The 22341-nt window shown below is 41.4% G+C and overlaps 2 protein-coding genes and 1 non-coding gene across 4 annotated transcripts; 1 reads left to right on the forward strand and 2 right to left on the reverse strand.

The window, feature by feature from the left end:
• Positions 1-681: 681 nt before the first annotated feature.
• On the reverse strand, positions 682-4786 carry LOC133892497 (pectin acetylesterase 12-like). The gene is made up of 12 exons (XM_062333316.1): positions 4127-4786; positions 3192-3274; positions 2931-3060; positions 2721-2794; positions 2482-2568; positions 2274-2398; positions 2077-2137; positions 1852-1905; positions 1699-1776; positions 1486-1591; positions 1250-1395; positions 682-1129 (listed from the first exon to the last, which is right to left on the reverse strand). Exons 1-12 carry the CDS (start codon positions 4296-4298, stop codon positions 1013-1015), a joined length of 1233 nt encoding a protein of 410 aa, XP_062189300.1. The 5' UTR covers positions 4299-4786; the 3' UTR covers positions 682-1012.
• A 5651-nt stretch (positions 4787-10437) lies between these two features.
• On the reverse strand, positions 10438-10509 carry TRNAH-GUG (transfer RNA histidin (anticodon GUG)). The gene has a single exon. It is a non-coding gene; the product is annotated as a tRNA-His (tRNA).
• A 4886-nt stretch (positions 10510-15395) lies between these two features.
• Positions 15396-17785, forward strand: LOC133892498 (uncharacterized protein C24B11.05-like). Of its 2 annotated transcripts, XM_062333318.1 has the most exons (9): positions 15486-15543; positions 15735-15769; positions 16163-16224; positions 16326-16391; positions 16475-16572; positions 16693-16818; positions 16931-17137; positions 17238-17303; positions 17404-17785. In XM_062333318.1, the coding sequence occupies exons 3-9, from the start codon at positions 16179-16181 to the stop codon at positions 17557-17559; spliced, it is 765 nt and encodes a 254-aa protein (XP_062189302.1). In that variant the 5' UTR covers positions 15486-15543; positions 15735-15769; positions 16163-16178; the 3' UTR covers positions 17560-17785. The 2 variants fall into 2 exon arrangements, with proteins under 2 accessions (XP_062189301.1, XP_062189302.1); XM_062333317.1 differs by lacking the exon at positions 15735-15769 and having other exon boundaries at positions 15396-15543.
• The last annotated feature ends 4556 nt before the right edge of the window (positions 17786-22341 follow it).

A 22341-nucleotide genomic window follows, 5' to 3' on the forward strand; every position in this document is an offset into this window, starting at 1 on the left:
TATTATATGAAAGTTGTAAAAAAAGTCTGATAAAATATGATAGTGTAGATCATGATATCATCTATCATCTCATAAAATTTGAGCTCAAACGACAATTTGTATAAGTAGAAAAAAAAGAAATTTCATCTGTAAATAGTATCTCTGTATGAATCACTAAATTTTCTCTTTTTTCTCTCTACAAGTTATTGTTTGAGCTCAAATTTCATAAGATGATAGATGATAACATGCTCTACATTATCATATTTTTGTTAAAAAATTTACAACTTTTAACGTAGGGTTTAGTTGATTGGTTACACATTTTTGTTAGAATTTTTACAGCTTTTAACATAGTGTTTTGATTGATTGGTTACATAAATTGATTTATGTAACCATTACACAATACAAATTTTCCCAGCCTAGATGTATCGGACGAGGCTGGGAGACGAGATTGGCTAGTTACGCCGCGCGGCAGAAGAAAACTGGAGATCGGTGCGGTTGGGGCCTGACGCACGAGCATCCCGGCTGCCCTTCCTGCTGGCCTTAGCCTGTCTGCACCGCCCACTCGATCGGCCAGCTCCCACACCATTATTCCATCATCATCCCCCACTGCCCCGCTTTACATGAGGCTGGGGTCATGTAGGACAAGCTCACACACACGCATTTCGCAAGCATACCAGGTACCAAATGCCAAACTGACGGGACTTCCTGTGAACACTAATTCATATTATCACGTTTCATACATGAATGTGTAAGGTTATACAGTTCACATACATGGTCAAAATGTTCAGGAACATGATCAAGGGTATGTTCAATGAAAAGAATCGATATCATGATATGTGAAACTAATGCAGAGACCTCCTCGCGTTGACGCATTCGCGTGCGAGGCCCTGCCCTGTCAATAATATGATCATAGAAAGCGATGAACAAGGGCAAGCCAGTCACTTGCACCCTTTCTATATCTATACCTTGTTTTGATTCTGTACCCAATGGGGTTCCTTTTACCATCCCCAATTGTTGGTGTCAAAGAACAATCTTAGTGGTCTCCCCTGAACACGAGATGATGGCAAGTGCCATCGCAAGGGTATGCACAGTCTGTGTACTTCGCGTCCCCCCTCTGGAAGAACCAATCCCCGACAGCTTCAGCAATTCTCTGTGTGTCGAAAGACATGGAGACGGTAACATCAGACTAACCTGATCATTCGATTAACTAACGAGTCCTACCATGTAACTGATACAAGATAATCTGTTATTTGCATCACTGCACGCGTACCTTGTTACCGAGACGCGGCGAGTTGTTTGCGTACCATGTATCCTGTCTCTCGCTCTGACAATGAGCAAAACATGAGTTGATGAATACACCATTTTGCCCTGACGCAGAGAAACCCTTCACAGCGTCAAGCATTTGGTTCCTGAAACCTGCATATTCATAGGAGTTCAGCGGTCAGCCAATCTGGTCGTAAATTAACAAAATTACAACTCAAAAGATATGGGAAACCAATGAAATACCTTGTAAGAACTGAAGCTGATTGCCATTACAAGAGGCATGGTTCATCCTACATCCTTGCCATAGACCTTGGGGATCAGCTGTTTTGGGGGCCACACTTTGTTGAAGCTGAAAAGTACAAGGTGTAGAATTACTTCACTGAATATTTTTATTTACTCAATTTCAATTTCAGTTCTAGATCAATTGCAGCATAAGGTTATATGCATAACAAGTACCTGCCACACATCATAGGCAGTGTTCAAAATGAAAGTTGGGGTCTGAATGTTCGGAACAACGTTCTGCGGGAAAAAGCACTGTAGGGAGAAGTAGTTAGGAAAAAAAGTTTACATGTTTCATCTTTGATAGATATCCCTTGATATTTGTATTACCGAGGTTTTGTCCATACGGGAGGTGCAAGACCTAGGCAGGCTTCTTCCAGAACCCTGAATTTTATGTGAATTTCATTAGAATGGTGTAGGCAAAATGACGTTATTGCTATTGGTGCATGGATACTCTGACAGGAATTAGTAGTGGCACCAATGGTTGAAGTAGGATTTCCAGCAAGAAGAAATTATCGTGAAAACAAGAATTATGGCTGACAAAGTGACACATACCTGCAATCTCACAATGCCATTGAAGAAGGATCTCATTTCCCGACGACCAGAAACATCAACGCTGCAAATGGTTAAAGGACCGATTCACCTTAATATACAATTGAAGTGATTACACTTTCTTGATAGGAAATAAGTAACTGACTATGAGTAAAAAGGATGATATCAAAGCAAGTTTCACTGTATATTCATGAACATACGTGTCAAGAAACATTCCAGCATCAGCAAGGCATTTGACTCTGGTATTCGATGGAAACAATCCACGGAACTCATCACAGTGAAGTATGGTAGAAACACCACCAGCAGAGCATCCAGAAAGAAGGGCCTGGTACAATAAAGTGCATCAGGGGAACGGAGATGATTCCCTAGAAGCTATAGAAAAATGAGTAACAGTGGAAGGATCAATACCTGATTAGCATAGCGCATTCCTTGGGCCATCAGATCATCCATTGCAGCCTGCCAAATGCGCTGACCTCGAAAATAAAGGCCTGCAGCCTAAATATAGAAATTCTAATCAATTGATGTAGTTCAGTAAACAAAACAAAAAGACATGGATTGTTGGATTTATATCCTTCAGCGCATGCATTTAATATTTGGTGAAACTAGATAAAATAAAATTTTGAGGCATGAGACAGAATTGCACTAACCGCATCAGAACCTTCACCAGTGAAGGATGCGCCATCACAGTACCGAACCTTCACTCTATTCCAGTTGTAGAAATCTAAGAGGCAAGAAAAATCATTATGATTACTCAATCAGAAACAGCAACTAAATAATCAACAGCAATATTTTTTTAGAGCAAAGTAGTACGAAGTCTGAAAAAAAAAATCACAAGGCAAACTTGCTCAGAAGAATACCAGGATTTTCTTCAGGTCTATTACTCATTATCCCTGTGAACTGGAGTTGCCTCTCCATGTGATTTGATGACCCACGACGACTGCTCTTGCGGAACACACAGCTTTTAACATCATTGCACCAGCCTCCACCCTGATTTCCATATCAATCACAAGCAGATACTAAGCCCAAATGGTGCATTGCAACATCTAATAGTACAAAGAGCTATTTGCATCAATTTATCAGGAACTTCAAATATATGTGAATTGAGAAGTATTACTCACCTCCAGATTGACAAGCCAACTGTTTGCTCCTGATCCAAACCCTCGGTGCAGGTGGTAACCCGGTAAGCTTCCATCCAAGCACACTGTAAAAGTTATCACAGGAACTAAGCATCAACCTTTACCAGCTACCAAGCTATAAGCTAGAATAAATTTCATGCACACCCAAATTTTGATCTAAATTGAATTAATTCCTGTTGAACTACTTCTACGGTGCTATTACTTTTTAAAATCCAAAGCAATTGCCACCCAGCAGACTTTCTTTGGTTAATTTTACACAAACAAGATCATCATAACATAGATTCAAAAACAAACGCCGCCCTGCAGCAAGTATAAATCTTGAGAAACTGACTGCCTAAGTGCATAAAAACAAATAGGAACCCAGGTCGCGAATTGTTTGGTATTTACAATAGTCACTAGGCAATCACGCATAACAACTTACAAAAAACACATGCAATAGCCGGTGTTTTGTGGCTAGTCCCTTTTCCCCCAATCAAGCAACAATAATTCATCATGACAATTCTAAAAATAATGATAATTCATCATGGCAACCACAATCATTGCCAAGGCTAGATCCGCACCCATACATTTATCAGGATCCACACATGACACATGCTACGACCAAACACCGGAAGGATAAGCCTGCATGATCAATCAATTAACACAGCACCTATATAAAAGGGGATATGGAAAAAAACACGAGTAATCACAATCCAATCGACTAATGCATAGATGCTCTGACCAACCAGGGTCAACTCAGCAGGGACATGCATCACATAACTCGATGACTCAACCAAGGCACACCGCACACTCCTCCAGTCCACTGACTCAACTCAAGAAGAACTCGCGTGACTGCTAATAAAAAACTAACCTTTGCATCAAAAAGCAGATTAAAGAAAGGAGCAAGGAACAATTCAGCTGGAACAAGAATATATTACCGGCTCCCTTGGCCGCCGCCGACTGGATGAGTGTCAGCCCGACGAAGACGCCGTTGCTGCCGCCGGAGTTGGCGTTGGTGCCGTACGCCTGCGTCTCGTTCCACCACGGCTCGGAGCCACGCACTGTCCCGACCAAGAACGCAAGAGCCAGGGCGAGAACGCAAGGAGCCATGGTTCTTTGCCTCCCCCTCTCCCTGCGCTGGCCTCTCCCCGCTCTCTCTCTCGTCGCAGGGGAGGTGTGACTTGTGAGCACGGGGAGGAGTGGATCTGGAAGGGAGTGAGACTGGGAGGGAGATGGAGGAGAAGCGAGCGCAGTCGCAGAAGCGGCCAAGCAAGAAAGGAACTTATACGCGGCGGCAGCTGGCAATGGAGATTCTGGAGGGTGGCGCTAGTGGAAACGTGTAACGCGGCGTGCTGTTGCCTGCTGCGGTGTTACAATTGTGAAGTAAAGCATCTCCCCATTGGTGGTGCGGAGAAAAGAAATGGGGAGCTTAGCAACCAACGGTGTGGTAGTAGCGGAATTACGGGGAGGCGAAGGAGGAGGAGAAAGAAAACGGCTTGGGAGAACTGTGATTGCATTTACTACTTTTCGGGGAATCCAAGCCGAGAGCCGCTATTACAGCTGTGTGCTCTGGCTGCTGTACGCTGGTTGGTATTTTGGGCTTCATTGCGAGCAGCCGAGCACAGCTTTTTATGGGGAGGCGCAAAATAGTTGATGTCGGCTCCTACTACCACGTGAATGTCCTTTCGTCTTTGTAGAAGAACAAAAGAAGTTCAAATTTACTGACATGTAAACAGACTACAAAAACATTGAATTGTGAGGAAAGAAACAGAAAGTTTACAAGACAAGCGTATCGAAACGGAGTGAGCAGCTCACGTCCCATACGGAAACTACAAATGCAAGTTTGGAGTAAAGCATTTCATCTCTGTGGTTAGCTGCTGCTCGCTACACTCCCACACTGTGATTGACTAGTTTAGGCGGTTAATCAATGGGCATGCCTAACAAATTCTCTTTATGATCTAGTAGAATCCTTTCGCAAAAATATTTTCGTTCTTTTCAGCATTTCAACAATTTTATTTTACGATTCTTTTTAAAAAAGATTCTTGAGATCATTCTCTTTATGATAAAATTCTCTACTTACTCTTTATGAATCTTTTCAAAAAGAAACTGTTGGAGATAAAAAAAAAATAAAGAGAATAGAAATAGAAAAGAAATCAGAAAAAATAAAATGAAAAAAAAATGATTGGACATGGTATAACAAAGTGGCAAGTTCCTGATAAAGCTCGGATTAGTCCATCAGCTAAGAGCGAACGAAACGAAATGACACGGTCGTATGGACCACCGACCACCTCTTGCAGGAAAACTGCAAGCTTTGCAGTGCTGAAAACAACAGCTCGCTGCATGCAGCTCGCCTGATGCTTCCACGTACGTAGCGTCCCGTCGCTGGAAAACGAAACCTGACCGACTATATTCAGCCAGCCGGCACGTGCCGCGGGTGTACGAGTACAGCCTGATTCTCCCAGCTCAGCTGAGCCCCTAGTAGAGCGCATGGCTCAATGAATTCTCAAATAATCGAGCTTACCACTAGCAATCGCCTCGAGGAATTTAATCATGACACCCTGGCGAATCCAATGATCAAACAGTCACGAGAGCTGATGGACTCCGGTCGACGAGGCGAAGAAAAGAAGATTTTTATAGTACACTTAAATGAGTGTAGGTCGTTTATTTTTTTTATTCTGTGATTTAGATTGATCTAATGATACTTTATCATTTACCAGTATCATAGGTATCATTAAAGAGTATCATGGTTATTATAAGGGTAGGATTGGAAAACAAAAAACCATGATAAACTTGTAAATTATATATTTAATTAGGGAATGTCAAAATGTTAGCTTATTTCTCGGATAAGCTTTCACTTGTTCTGTTTATTTCATTTATTAGGGTTTTCACCCTCCGTCGGCTGGTATGGGTGACGAAGGTTCAAAGTCCGGTCAGTCAATGACATAATTACCTCTAAGGATATTAAGATAATTACAATAATACCTACTAAAATAGACGATTAGATCACAATAATAATACTCCTCACTATTTAATATCATGGTGTAATGTAAAGGTTCTCGAAGAAAAAGGCACTCGGCTTAATCATATCGATCAGATCAAATTTAGAAAAGTTAGGTCTTGAAGGCGAGCAGCGAGTGACAGCAGGAACCAGTGAAATGGCTCGTGATTGCAGGGCTGCGAGCGAGTGACAACTGACAGCAACATCGATCACCCCCAAAAAAGAACAAATCTTCTCCATGCAGGCTCGCCAGATAGCGCGCGGCACCCGCCGATAACTGTGCAGGTGTGATTGATTTTGCGTATGAATCTTATAGGTATGAATCCTATATATAATCTAAACGAGTCATATTTGTTAAAAATGATATATATATATATAAGTTAAACGAAGTTATATTTGTTGAAAAAAAATATTTATTTGGCTATATCGGTTTGGATAGGCTGAACTAAGTTCTATTTGGTTGATCAAATTTGAGACTACGTACATGAGTGTAATAGTTGAGATTATGATTAATTGTTCGTATAAAAATGATTCTGTGATTATAACAGGAGGATATGTCTCTATGCAGAAGCCTGTATCCGTCAGATAAACTATGGAATTGAGTTTCTCTCCTAAGCTAGATTGTGAGCGTGTATTTACATTAACTAAATCAAAATATAATAATGTATGTAGATAATTAAATATATTTCTCTTTTAATTATTCCCTAGCAACTGGATTCATGCTCGACCCACTGATCAGAAGCTTCCGCCAAGCAAACGAACGGGAATGGGAGCCGGAGCCACAGTGCCGCACAACACAGAGCCGAAGCACAAGGCCGCATGCTGCACGGAAGTGCATGGGCATGGCCATGGTGGCCAGACTCCAGAGTGCTCCGCAATAGTTGGCAAAAAAGAGAGAAAGAAAAGGAAAAAAGCAAAGTGCTTTGCAAGAGGAGGTGGAGACTGGAGAACACGCTAGAAAGAGACGTGCGGAATAAATTGGCCGCCCGCCCCCGCCGACACATCGATAATGGGAGGATGTGGGATGGTATTCCATCGGCGGTGGTAAAGAAGAGGCTCCTTTTGCCGTCCTCCGTCCACAGCGGAGAATGCTCCTGCTTTTGGGAGAACACGTTGACCATGGCCACTGCCCTTTTGTACTACAAATTTAGCGGTACAAAGCGAGCCGACGCATGTTCAGTGGGGGCGATTTGTTGTCTGTATAGGTTTTGCGTGTATAGGGTTGAGAGTAAATAGTTTGAACGGAGTTATATTTGTTAAGAATAAAAAATATTGTTTTTTATCACCGTCTGCGTTGAGTTTCTGTTTAATTGATTGAATCTAAAGTTGTACTAGAGGATGTAAGATTTGAGACCAGGAGGAGGTGATTGATTGCCCGGATGAATAGATCCTGCTCGGCGGATGCATATAATTTCAAAGAGAAACGGGATTGATTACTCGCATGTATTGTTCTAGTCTGATTCGGTGGATGCAAATATATGTTCGCAGTCTAGTCCGAGAGAGATGCTCCACAGCTTGGCTCAGTAGATGCAGGCTGCTGTATCCACTCAAACAAACGGGTCCATTTGTCGGTGTCACAAAATCACCTTTATATGAGCACCTAATCAGAATCTTAGCTCTTATATCCGTTTATACGGCCTCATATTCAGTCACCCAAATAGAAACTCAGTTTAACATGTCCAGACAGATACAACCAATCAAATACTATCTTTTTTAACAAACATGATTTCGCCCAGCCTACGTATACAGTACATACGGATAATAGCACATGCAGGCAACCAATCACACCCTGATTGGTTGCTCGTATTAGAATAGTTTTGTGATATTGATAAGTGAGTTTATCTATATGAGCGAATGTATAAACTTGTATCCGTCAGGTTAAAATAATATATACGAATAACTAAATCTATTTTATTTTAAGATTGCACGTATCTGTTGAGTCGAATTGTTTTCGTGGAGACAAACAATACCCCAAATGACACCTGTTGTGTTGTATCGATGAGGACACCAGGACATGGCGACATGCATCTGCTCTTTTCTTTTAGCAGATTGATGCATGTTAGGTGGTAGTAGTATTAGGTAAGATCTATCGTCTACTTTACACTGTGGGTTTATTCTCTAACGGTCCATCACACATTACAGCACAATATGGACACATACTCGTAATCTAGTGCTATTCCCTGCATCGATCCGTGCCATGCAGATTGGTATACAGTCTACTTACCAGCCACAGAGAGCTGGTCAGGTACTGGCTGTCAAGCAGAGTGTAATCTCGGAGACCTAGTGCCTGGTTCTCAGTTTCCGCTCAACTGAAACAGTACAAGAAGGCCACGGAGCACGACGGCGAATGGTACACTCACGGCACGCCGGAGTAGGTACGGCGCATGCACCACCACCATCCATCGAGCAGAGCAGATGCATCCGTCGAACAAGCACGCAGAGCGCCCATGGGCCGGCCGGGAGCACATGGTCATGGAGGTCGCCAGTGCTGCCTGTGACGTTGCGTAGAAAAATACTGTAATCAGCTGGGTCTTCAAATAGAGTATGAACAAGTGACCTGCCTGCCGTGCACACTGCCTTTTTGGATCATGCTAGCGCCCAGTAGCAACCCAGAATCTCTTGCGATAAAACAAAGGAGGGGGTGGATTAGATTACGCTGACAGATGCGTTGCCTCAGGACAGGTCGAAGCTAAGGATGTTCCACTGTCGAACAACAGTCTAGTCTCTACTACTCTCTAGCGCGCCGCGCTGATCAATCGAACACAGCGATCGTCATTAAGATGCTGCTTGGCTCAGCTTCAGTTCTAATATCCATACTGGTTTAAGAGTTTACAGAATAAAATAATAGTTTAAATAATTATTTTTAATTTAAAATAAAATTAACATGATTCAAGCAAAGACTTTTAATCTGTTCAAAGCTCCAAACTAATGATGATTAGCTCGAGCTGAAGTTCTAGTAAATAGTAGGTCCTAACTTAATGCAGATTAGGTAGAGCCTGCATGAGTAGAGTAAACGAAGGCGAGTTCCGATTAGGACCGCATGCATCTTGAGTAAGAGAGCGCGCGGCACCGAAAAGCCGGTGCTCGATTCGAGCGGTCGTTGTGCCTGGCGAATGGCGATGCGCTTGGAGCGCCTGCGGCGCGCTGTCCATCACGGTACGAGTTGCCGCTCTGCCCTGTAACCTGTCCCAACCGCCATGCGCCCATGCCGTGGTGAACCGGTGATCTGAAACACAAACACGCACGAGAAGTGGACGAAACACGCAGGAATTTAATCGTCGGTGGGACGCACCTGCTCATGAACAGAGGGTGCCATTGCCAACATCCTGAATTTTTCTTTGCGGGCCCTCTCAAATTTGGCTCTGTACTTAGCATGGTGCCAGCACTTTACAACGAAACAGAGCATGGCACGGCAGCTGCCCAAACCGCGTCGTCGTGCTGCAACTGCAAGTGGACCGGTACAGTGGCTCACATAACTCCACATGAAAAACAGGAAGGGTGATAGAAAGGTAACGCAAACCTTATAGAATCAAGCTTCCTATTCTTCGTATGTCTAAAATCGTGCGAGATTTCAGTGACGTTGGACGAGTCAGGGAAGATGGACTTTTATAGTTCGGGTTTGGAAGGATTTTACGGATTTGAGCTTAAAAGAAACTATGAGAGAGGTAGGCAAGCCAGGAGGGTTGTGGGCGGGGTGGTGAGGCAGTGGGCACACCGCCGGCTGTGGGAGACGGAGGATTACCGATGGGCTAGGGTGGGGTGGGGGCGTCACGGCGTGCCAAGTTAGCGTGACAGGGACTTCAAGAGCAGATCTAGCGACGTCCTCGTCACTTGAGATGGGTCAGCGCGATAGGAACAACAACAGTAAGGAAGGAAGACAAACAGTCATGTAATTTGATCGGAGGTTGAAAACAATATATCATTCGTCAGATCCGTATCCGGTGGCTAAGACCTATCGATTGAAAAAAGCTCCGATTTCAGGCTTTTGAAGTTTAGCAACCCCCTTATAAAATACATCACCAAGTATTATAATCATATTCCTTCATCTTAAAACATGAAAAACAAGGGAGGTTCAAAGAAAAATAAATTAATTAATTTGCAGAGATGGGCCATACGTGAACGCCCGACTGCAAATTACACGGCCCTTCCGTAGCCCGCTGTTACTTGGGCCAGAACAACAGATGTTCAACCGGGCTCAATAGCCCAGTAGCTCATCGCCAAAAAGCTAATGAAAAAAAATGATGTTGAGAGTGTGGCTGCTGGGATTCGAGCCCAGGTCTCCACGGCCACAACGTGGAATTCTCACCACTAAACTACAGCCACATCTGTGCAAATTTCTGACGGATTAAAGCTGAAGAATTTTTCTTTATTAATGACCCAACTCGCAGGCGCACAATCTTAAGTCTTGATTGGTTCCTGACTAATTTTGCCATATATTATGTTTAAGATTAGTCTTGTTATATTTTTATTGTAAGAAAATTGACTAACTAATTTTAGATAAACTTTAATAAAATATTGTATCTATGACAAGTGGATCAGAAAGCTAAAAAATTAAGCAATCTAGAATGATGGCACCAACCAAACATTGTCTAATAAAATTGAGGTTGACTAAACTTAAACGAGGCAAATATAGTTACAATCTAAAAGTACCCTTAAATTTTGTATGCATTTTATTATTTTTATATACATATTCATTGTCATCTTTGTAGATGATTAAATTACGTATTCTGTGATACCAAACATATGAAATCAGGCACAAGTCTTAGCTAGGGTGCAGTCGATGCCACTGTCACGTGCTACTCCACGAACCTTTCTTTCATCGAATCAAATCTCCTTAGAGATTTGGTCGACGAACCTTTCTTCCATCGAATCAAATTTTGTTAGAGATTTGGTAAGTGATATTTGTTTTAGCTGTAGATTATGAATTATAGAAAATTAAATTGTAAAAATTGTACAATATAATTTAACTTTTAGATCGTAACAATCCAGCAATCTATTTTTCACTGAATCCTATAAATTATAGGATACAGTTTTAATATCAAACTTTTTACAATCTAGCGTGTAAAAGACAGATTACTGAATTATTACAATTTAAAAACTAAATTATACAATTAGCTTTTACAATTTAACATATTTATTTTAACTTATAAATTATTTTAATTTATAGATTATAATAATAATCTATAAACTAAAACAAATAACCTTAAATCACGAAGATGTGACTATATGACTCCACCGGACCATCCCTGCATGCGGACCGTATCCACGCACACTTTACACTTCCTATCACATGGCCTGTCAGCTGACCAAATGGACAGCAACTTGAAACTGAAAAGAGCGAAAAAATCAGTTCAGCTGCTTGTTGCAACCAGGTTTGAAAATTCGTCCATTACCAGTCGATAAGCGTGATTACCGAACTTAATGTTCCCATCGATTTCATAATATGACTGGTTTACGAATTTGAATTAAAAATTCAAAAATAAATAAAAAAATCCTGAAAAAAAAACTAGAAATAATTATAAGACCTTATGTGAAAAAAATTTAAAAATAATATCATTTGCATCATATTCTATAGGGAGTAAGTTTGAAAGAAAGAAAAAAAAGTTGAAGGGTGTAGCTCATTTATTAACTTATGTTAAAGGAAAGCTTAACATACCCACACATATTTTTTATGTAGCGCTTATCTTAAGAGGATATTTAAAAAATTTCACTTTATCTAGAGTTTTATTAATTTCTTCATGATTTTTACAAAGTTCACAAACAGAAAGTTAACATATTAAGAAACAACATTATAATTAACTTTTTCATGTATACCATTATTTTTCATATATAAAGCATAGTATAAGTAAACTAATAAAAATGGTTTCACTAATTTTTGAGGTGTGATAGGTTAGTTATGAATTAATCTATTTGTAACATATTTACACAATCTTGCATATTACAATAACTATTTCATGAGTTCATATATTTTTAGAAGACATAAGATCATGTAATAATACTAACAAAATTAGTTTCATGATTTTTGGATTAGCAAAGAGTTAACTATACATTTAACTAGGTTTAGCAAATACATTTTCTCAAAGAAAATATTCAACTTTTTTATGAATATAATTACTTCTAACATGTAGAGCATGTTACAAGAAAAAAAAATTGCTTCATTTGATTTGAAGCTCAGATGAATTAGTTATTAATTTTATAAGGTTGAATCATTTTTTTTTTTTGGTTGAACTTCATCCGTTATCGAGAAATACGCTCAGTAAATCAAAAATTCGACCGGTTACCGTGAATATGGTCAATTCAGGAAATACGGAAAAAAACATCAATAAATTGGTCAATTTGGCCAGTTATCGGTGGAATTCGACCGATTACCGTTCGGTCGATTCGATCTGAATTTGCCTCAAATTGTAAATTTTATCAAGTGGATTTGTCCAAATTCTCACCAAATTTTAACCAGTTTTTGCGTTAACCACACATTTCTGGTTACCATCGGGGACCGATTTTCGAGATCCAAACGAATTTATAAATCTTGGTTACAACACTGTGCTTGCATGGCGTTCTTGATTCCTCCTCCTAATGGCAGAGAGCCAGAGAGTAGTGGGTTGGTGCAGCTAGGGATTTAAATTTCGATGAATTTTTTTTAATTTTGAGAATTTCGGAAGGGATAAAATATATAATTTCATATTTTTCTTTCACTGATATGCAGGACCTACAGAGCAAAGGACGAAAAAATACCGAAATTTTAGCGAAATCTCTTGAATTTCGGTCTTTTCGCCGGTGAACAAAATAAATTGTAAAACAAAATCGAAATCCTTGATGCAATGGCTCAGACACGCACTAAGAGTCTATTTGTTTGAGCTTCTATTTTTGTCCTTTCTGCTGTCAAAAGCTAGAAACTCAAACAAACAAGATTATTGAAAAGTGGTTTTAGAGATAAACTAGAAGCTGAGAAACTAGTTAAGAGTAGTTTTTTCTGGAGAAGTGGTGTGTTGAGAAATTGCGAATTTATTGTAAAAACTAACGGCTAAAATTCAAAATCAATTTTTCAAAAAAAAAAATATAGCTTTTCAGAAAAATCAAAAGTAGAAATCTAAACAAACCAATCCTAAGGCCCTGTTTGTTTCCTGCTTTTTGTTCTGCTTCTGCTACTGGCAGAAGCCAGAAGCCAAAAGTCAGAACAAACGGGGTTCTGGAGAAGCCAGAAGCTTGCTTCTGAGGAAAATAAACTAAAACTGAGAAGCTCGCTGAGATACGCTTTTCTGAGAAGATATGTGCTGAGAAGCCAAATATTTGTTGTAGAAGTCAACAACCTATTTCCAAAAACAGTTTTTCCGATAAGCCAAAAGTACAGCTTTTCAGAAAAGCTTAAAAACAGAAGCTCAAACAAACAGACCTTAAGACATAGTGATAGCAGTGCTAATGGGGAAGTAACACTAGCCCCGATCCAAAGCAGCAAGCCCCAGGGTATGAAGCTGATGTTCCCCCATGTTTAGCGAAAAGACATGCTCTCTTTGTGCTGGCTAGTTGGAATGTGGACTCATGCCATGTTTGTTTTCTGCTTTTGGTTCTGCTTCTACTGCTGTCAGAAGCTAGAAGCTAGAATAAACAGAGTTCTGAAGAAGTGGTTTCTGAAAAAGGCAGAAGTATATTTATGAGAAAAATAAACTAAAACTAAGAAGTTCGTTGAGAGATATTTTTCTGAAAAGTTATGTGCCGAGAGGCTAAAAATTGTTATAGAAACTAACAACTTATTTTTAAAAGCTGTTTTTCAAAAAAACTAAAAACACAATTTTTTAAAAAACAAAAGTAAAAATACAAACAAAAAGACCCTAACCCACACAGGCAAAGGCCTAACTAAAGCCATCGTCACTCGTCAGTGGCCAGGTAGCTCAACTCCACTTCGGTTAGGATGCCTACCCATGGTACTGAAGAAGAAACTAAGGCAGAGGAAGTGAGGAACGATGTATTGTGTAGTAGAAGAGTTTAATTTATTTCAGGATATATTAGGCACGTAAAGTTCGAAAGGAGGCTTGCAGTACTAACTTTTTTTAGTTTAACTAGTCCATCAACATGTACGCCTGCATAGCTAAAATTTTAGAAAATACATAGATAATAAATTTTTTGAAATACCTATTAACGTATTAACTTTAATATATTTCTCTACTCAATCAGAGTCTTACGCAAATTTATTTTTCTTTTCCCCTCACATTCACGATATTTGTTACTCCTTCCGTTTCATTATGTTTCTACATAGTACACCATACACACTAAACAAGAAGGATTAGACCCAACAAAAAGATAATAAAAAATGACCATCCAAACCCCTATTAAATGGCATGATACAACCACTTTTCTCTCTTTTAGTATTTAATTAGGAGTAGAGAGTAGAAATATTACAACAACTGTACTCTTGTTTTCTTAATGGACAAATATTTTAAAACCATAGACAAAAATAGTGAAACGGAGGGAGCAATATGTGTGGGGTTATCCATGGTATAATATTTTCTTTTTTCGTTTGTCTCCGGACTCTACCACATAGTTGAGAGAGAACTAAATTCATGTTTAGGTGAAAAGCGTATGAAACATTGCAAGGCATGAACACTTCGAGTTAATTATGTTATAATAGTAGATGTGAGTAATTTAAAAACAGATGATTAGTTTTTTCATAACGGCTGCATTGTAAACAAAGTCAGTAAGATTTATTTTTTCGTTCCGTTGTAAACATAAAAGAGCACATTCACAAAAAAAAGAGAGAGTTAATGATGATAATGAGCTTGAACAAAGTCGCCACGGCATCTCAAAGCATGAATAACACACTTTAACTACTTTGTGCACACACATCCTCCAGAAAAACACAGCCACACCCATCTTTTTCAGCACAGTCTAGCTCGAGTGATCCAATCAACAATCACCACGAATTATGCCGACCACCACCCCTTGTAACGGCAAGGCCACATCACTCATGTCAATCGTCCTCTAAGTCATCCAACATTTCAACCTGAAAAATCCTGCAATCTTGTGGCGGAGTTCCAACGCTGTTAACCTGTAAGCCACTCCAGCGCTCACTCCACTAACAGCAACGAGTCCTCGCGTAGGACGGCACTTTGATTTTCTTGATGGAAAATGACAAGTAAAGAAGATGAAAGAAGGTACTAGTAAAGCAGGAATCCATGGAGTAGTTTAAGGTTATGTGGTGGAGGAGATATGCCTCCCTCAGACCCCCACTGATGTCGCTACCGTGTGTCATCTTCCAACAAACAAAGCCAGCAGCTGCCCCTTCACGAATGATCCGTGTATAAATAGGGCAGTGTAGTCGCAATGGCATCAACCTGCAGGGCAGTGCTTCCGTTTAGCATCTAGGTATCTGCATTGTTTTCATAGTTGCTCTGTCGTTGTTTCAGTGTTTCATGTTTCCATTTCTTCCTTTTTTTGGTTAAAAAACAAGATTCAACAACTTAATTGCTTTCCTCAAATTGTTGTTGATCTTCAGTATGCACAAACTGTTCGGTCTAGTTTGTTTCCGATGTAATTTTCACTGTTTTTTTTTTCAGATAAATAGTGCTCTCTGGACTCGCTACAATTTTGGGTTGATCTTTTTGTGCTTCTTGGTCAAATTCTTCATTTACAGTTGCCAAATCTGACATTTTTTCTGTAAAACTCGGGTTTATTTTCCTAATTTTTCATGTTACGAGCTTCAGTATTTTCAATGAACAAACTAGCCTGTCTAAATTCCTGAAGACCGAGAAGTTGTCGCATGTTCTGCACTTTAATCATTAGAATCTATTAATTTCAATACAGGTCGCCTACCCAGCAAGTCAGTCTAATCGATGCAACTAGTATCACATATCTATTATCATCTCAAGCACTGTGCTCAAACACACACACAAAAGAAAACACGCACGATTATATTGAGCAAGAGGAGATTATAAGCATGTTACCACAATTTAAAGTTGCCGTATTTACAATTGTTTTGTTGCAGGCACGAATCTGTGAAGATGGAATCATCCACTTCTGGAGCCAAATTTGATTGCTTGCTTTTTGGTGAGTACCTGACAGATTCTCCCCTGCATTTCAAGAAAGCATGTAACCTACTTAATACATTTTTTTTCATTCTTCTTTAACTATTTCCATCACATATGCAGACATGGATGACACTCTCTACCCACTGAGCTTAGGAATCAACTTAGCATGCCGTAAGAACATACAAGGTAAATAACATTTATCTTTGTCCACAATTCTTGTCGAGAAAAAAAATATATATTATTAAACATTTGGAACTACCAAATTGCAGATTACATGCTGAGCAAGCTGCACATTGAAGAGAGCCAGGTTCCCAAGATGTGCCTAGACTTGTACAAGGAGTATGGAACTACAATGGCAGGCCTGAAGGTATATATGGCTCGCCACTACTGAAGTACTGATAGTCTGATTGCCACTCTTCTTGTTCAACCTTGTATTACATAATTTTCACATCATTTCTGCTTTTCAATTCCCGTTCTCATGTGGTAGCTTTTGGGCTATGGTTTCGACTACGACGACTTCCACGCTTGCGTCCATGGAACGTTGCCGTATGAGAAGCTGAAACCGGACCCTGTCCTGAGGCAGCTGCTGCTTTCCCTGCCACAGAGGAAGATAGTGAGTTCTTGATGCCGCCCATTTGCCTTCCACGTGTTTTATCATCAGCGAGGACAATTACTACCTGCACTGCATTTGTATTACAGTCTGAAACTGCTGCTCCTGTCTGCAGATTTTCACCAACTCTGACAAAGCTCATGCATCAAGAGTCCTGGAGAAGCTCGGGCTGGAGGACTGCTTCGAAGGGATCATCTGCTTCGAGACCCTGAACCCGCCGACAAAACAGGATGTCCATGACCAAAACAGGATCCTGTGCAAACCGTCTTTGGAATCCATGGAAGCTGTCATAGAGATCGCAAAACTCGACCCTAGTAGAACGGTAATTGATCGAGCAACGAAATCACAGTGATTTCAGTCACGTCTCTGTTGCGAATTTGGAGCCATCATGAAAGAACTCTTTCTGCATGCATCCATGGCAGGTGTTCTTCGACGACAGTGCGCGCAACATCGCCGCAGGGAAGGCGGCGGGTCTCCACACTGTCATTGTAAGCGTTTTTCACCGCGTGTGTTTTGAGCGTGACCGCTGCAATTCACAGCGGATGCATCTTTCACCTATCGAAGGCTAATCGACATGGGACGGTGCAGGTAGGGAGCTCGACGCCGGTGCCAGGAGCGGACGTGGCGCTGGAGAGCATCCACAACCTCAAGGAGGCCCTGCCGGAGCTCTGGGAGGCCACTGCCGGCGAGCACGTCGAGGCGGTTCTCCGGCCCGCCGCCGTCGAGACCACGGTGCTCGCATGATGAAACCGCCAGGCCACGCACTACATATGTATCCTGTGCTGCGCAAAAAATGTCTTGGAATATGGTGTGAGTGAAGCACCGTGCTTATATGCATCGGAAACAATAAGGTTTGGAACTCGTTTGATCCAACGGTCCTTGCTTTTTTATGGCATGGTCCGTTTTGAAACGACTGGCTCCTTCAGATGGAGATAATAAATTTCAGAGATTGCTACCGTGTTTCTTATTTTGTCTTTTTTTTCATATTTCTTACCTCAAGATCTTAAAGAGCGATACCTGCATTCGATGCATCACAGTTTTGTTGTAAATTAATAGAACACTGGCAGTAATGGACCGAAGGGTGATTGGCCATTTAAAAGTGGTCGTCTAGACAATGACTTGCGGTATTACGAACCAGTTGTGAAAGAAAGAATTGTGCTTATAATAATCTAATGATCACAAAGTCCGTAAGTGCATGCTCCTCTCATGGAATAGTTCTCTCGTGATCCTCTCGTGGAATTGTTCTCTCTTGCAGGATGGGTTAGGAGAGAGCAGCTTGGTAGTTGGTGTACAAATCTTGATCTTCTTTGCCAGATTTTATTCGCTGGATGTGTGTCTGACCTGTTGGGCTCAATCATTATTCCCCCGAGTATTTTCCTAGCTCATAATTTAGTACGAGCGTGCGAAAAGGGATTTTTAAAACCATATTCGTTGTTCGATTTTATCCTGGTGATGATCCCATTTCATTCTTATAGTATTTGGTCTGACAATGTCAAGTAACAGATATGAATCGTGAATGATATTTGCATGTGTCCAACATTTGCCCAAAAAGAAGTTCATGAAAGCGTGGCAGATAACTTGTAACGCTACCAGAAAAAATTACTTGTTGGGAACCACATTTTCGCGGAGCACGGCACTACTCATAATGGTTCAAATATTGTGCCCACTTATTTCAACACAAAGTGTTTAATGTCTTAAGCACCTGTCGGTACTATTTAATAGTCCATCATCTACTGAATCGGAAGAGAGAATGCAGAGAGATACAGACTGAATGGCACTGTACTTAGTGATGATTAGTGCTTCGTGCTTCCGGTTTGAACTTTGAAACGGGCACTCTTTTGAGTCAGCTTTCATGGTTCCTACTTGCTTTCACTCTGCTATTGCGTTCCAATCATTTGGAGATGATCAGATGATGATACTGCTTCTACAGACGATGACAGCTTATAATGTCCTCATCATTGGGTAACAAATGATACTGTTCCCGCATATGATGATCACCTGCGATGATGTTGTCTACCTTTTGATTTTTATTTTTTTGGAACTGACCTATCTTAGTTGATATTACTCTACTGACAGTAGAAGTTTGTAAACAGCATCCCTTGCAATACTACAGCGATTTAGTCAGTACATGATTTTCACGAACTGTAGGATCGTGCAGGTTAAGGCAATTCACAAGATCCACAGGTCTCCCTGGGAACAACATTGCTTTGTACACGAAGTACGAACACGCGGACACACCTAACACAGATGCATCTGACATCTGATCCGCTCGACATCTTTTGTCCAGCTCAACATCATATGATCATCACTGTCATGATTTCCTAAGCTCCTTGCGAAGAAGAGGCCAGCAAGATCCTTAGGACGAGCGTGCTCTCTCCCAGCAGACAGCGATCAGGTCACTCGGTTTGTCCAACAACCGCATGGATTGTCCCACGCTGCTTCTGAAGCTCTGCTCTGCCGTCAGAGGGGATGTTTGTCGCTGCGGCCACTGCCTCCTTGGGCTGATTGGCTCACAAGAACGGATGCCACCAAGAAGTCCCTGCGTCCTCGCGCCTCCCGTCCTCCAGTGCCGCCGGCTCGCCGGAGCACAGCGAATCGTCGAACAGGACGACGTACCGTTAGTCGAGTGACGAAGCGGAGGATACGGGATACCCCTTTGTAGTTACCCACGCCAATCCTGGACGCACAAATCCGATCGCACGGGCATGAGAGAACCAAGGGGTGGTCGGTATTTAATTTATCATCCGGGGTGATCGGTAAATAGCTTATTTCTTATTTATTACTAGCGGATATGTTTATAGATATAAGTCGCTATTCGATGGATATACATATATGAATATAGAGAAAGTCGTCCCGACCGTTCGCTGCGTGGTCCCTTTGGTTCCCCAACCGAACCCAGGGTGGCCGTTATTTAATTTACCGACCATCCACGGTCGTTATTTGGTCTGCCGATGTGAGAACTATTCTTTGATCGATGCCCGAAGCATCCATCTTTTGTCCATGCAACCCAAAAACCAACCGTTGCATTACTCAGATACTATAGACCGTGTTGCATGTTCATGTTCCCCGATATCTCCATGATGGCGTGCTTCCAGCAAAAAATCAATTATGTTTCTAGCAACTCATGTTTCTATCAGTATCCTGTCCATCCAAGCCGTATTGAGATTAGTTCCAGCTAAGTCATGTCCTTTGTATTTCGGTTGTATTTTTTTCACAAAAGAGGCCCACACCTCCTAACCACAAAGTAGCTAAGTGACGCCTCTGGGTGGGAGCGCTGGGGATCAAATTCAGATCGCCCTCCTAGGGGCTATGTATTTTAGTTGTATTGTATTTTTTTCTTTAACTGTATCATGGTAGATACGATAGAACATAAAGGAGGTGAGCAGGTGCGGGAGTAGGTGGAGACCACCAGAGCAGGAAAATTCTTGCCAGGACATTCAATGCATTTTTGAATTTTGAATCGCAGTCATGTCCTAACACAGGGATCGAAGAGATAGAAGATGTGGACCTGATGCTTCCACATGTCTAAACCAGATTAAGGTACTAGGTAGTCCACTTTTGTATTTTGAACTACATCCATGACAAGTCCTGCCACTCATGTTTTTATTGACCTTTTTGCTCCACAAGTACTATCCAATCTATGATATAATGACATGCGATGTACTTTTATCATACAAATTATATAATCTTTTGAATTTTGAATCATTTGCGGTTGGAGAGAGCTATTTTTGAGGTACAGAATCGTGTTATTGAACATGTCCAAGCTTGTGTTCAAGTACAGAATTGTGTCCAAGCTTGTGATCGAGGGTGAGACCTCCCGGTCTCCGCCGTCGTGCATGGCCGAGGGCAACCTCCCGACCTCCGCAGCTGCGCACGGTGTACCTCAGCCCCATCACGCCTACTCTTGCATGGCTCTGTACCAGCTCACCCAGCACCATGAAAAGGACAATGAGATTGTCGAAGGAGGTGAGATGGAGGAGCAAGACAGTGTGAAAAATGAGTGAGACGAGAGAGAGCCTGTCTCTTTATTTTGTATTTGACTAGTACATGTACTGTGGGTCCCGCGTATTAGTATATGTTATTATGTGTATTTGTTTTTTTTAAACATCTGACTCACATCTTGGTACAGCTTCGGACGGGCAGGATACTGACAACCCTACTTGCGTGGACTATAAAATCCTTATTCGTGCTTCCAGCCATTGCCGCGCCGTGGTGTGCTAGCTTTTTCTTCTTGTTCGTACCTTTCTCCTGACTTGCAATGTCTGCACGGAGGGCAGATGGTGAACGAATGGGCGAGCGTCATGCCATGCGTTCGGCCTCTCCTCGCCTGCGGTCTGCTGCAAGAGTTCTTACTTGTTGGGCTGTCCTGTCCTCCTCTGCCACGGCGATGGTGCCTCTAGGCAATACTACTCTACGCTGACACGCCAATTCTGCACAACATATATTGGCGTCTTGGCGAGACAATGTATTGGCGTCCAAGTGCATAGATTGGTTTTCAAGCTGAAAGATGGGGCATATGCGAATCGGGCGCTGAAATATATAGGACAGTGCAGAACAATACGCGTTGGTGCTTGACAGTTCGTTGTGCAGCGAATAGCCGGGCTTTCAATGGCCAGAAGAAATCTTTAACAACAGGAAATTCTGGAGGGAATCTGGCAAGAAGCTATGGCTTCTCTAGTGTCCAAAGAGTTTCGAAAAGAATTGGACTCCCTAACCCTCTTGATCAGCTAAAGGATTTGGCTCTCTCGTAGCGATGTAGTCTTCAACAACCGTCGTATCTCCTTAGACTCCTTAGTTGCGATGATCTGAGAGGACATTGATTGATGGTGCGGCGCTGGTGCTATGCATCAACGTTACAGTTTCTTTAGTTTTCGTTGTTTATACCGTCTAATCTCCTATTAGGTTCTCCAACTTCGGGCTACGACATTCTAAAAATCGTTGTGTAATATTAGATTCTATCTCTTAATGTAAATATGCGTAGTCTGAAGTTTGAACGGCTGGGAGTGCCTTCCAAACCACTGGTTAGTGCAAGGCATCTGTGTTCAGTCCCACTGTTTTTCTGCTCATGAGATGGGACTGGAGCGGCATGCAGTGTACATTCCAGTGGCACTGTACTTAGTGTAAGTGCTTCGTCCTATCGGTTTGAACTTTGAAACGTTACTCTTGAAATCAGCTTTTATTGTTCCTACTTGCTCTCACTTTGCTATTGAGTATTGCGCTCCAATCATTTGGAGATGATGATACTGCTCCTACAGATTATGATATCTTATAACGTCCTCATCATTGAGTAACTACAAATGATACTGTTCCTGCACATGATGATCACCTGTGTTGATGCTGTCTACTTTTGGAGGGGGGTTTTTAACCGATTTACCATTGAGTTGGTATTGCTCTATTGACAGCAGAAGTTTGGAAACAGAATCCCTTGCGAATTAGTGCCATGCTTTTTATATAACTGTTGAATCGTTTTACAAGATGCACGGGTCTTAAATCTACAAGCGTATTTTCAGGTGCCATCTTTAAGTA

This window comes from Phragmites australis, chromosome 15 (assembly GCF_958298935.1).
Source record: "Phragmites australis chromosome 15, lpPhrAust1.1, whole genome shotgun sequence".
Taxonomy (NCBI): domain Eukaryota; kingdom Viridiplantae; phylum Streptophyta; class Magnoliopsida; order Poales; family Poaceae; genus Phragmites; species Phragmites australis.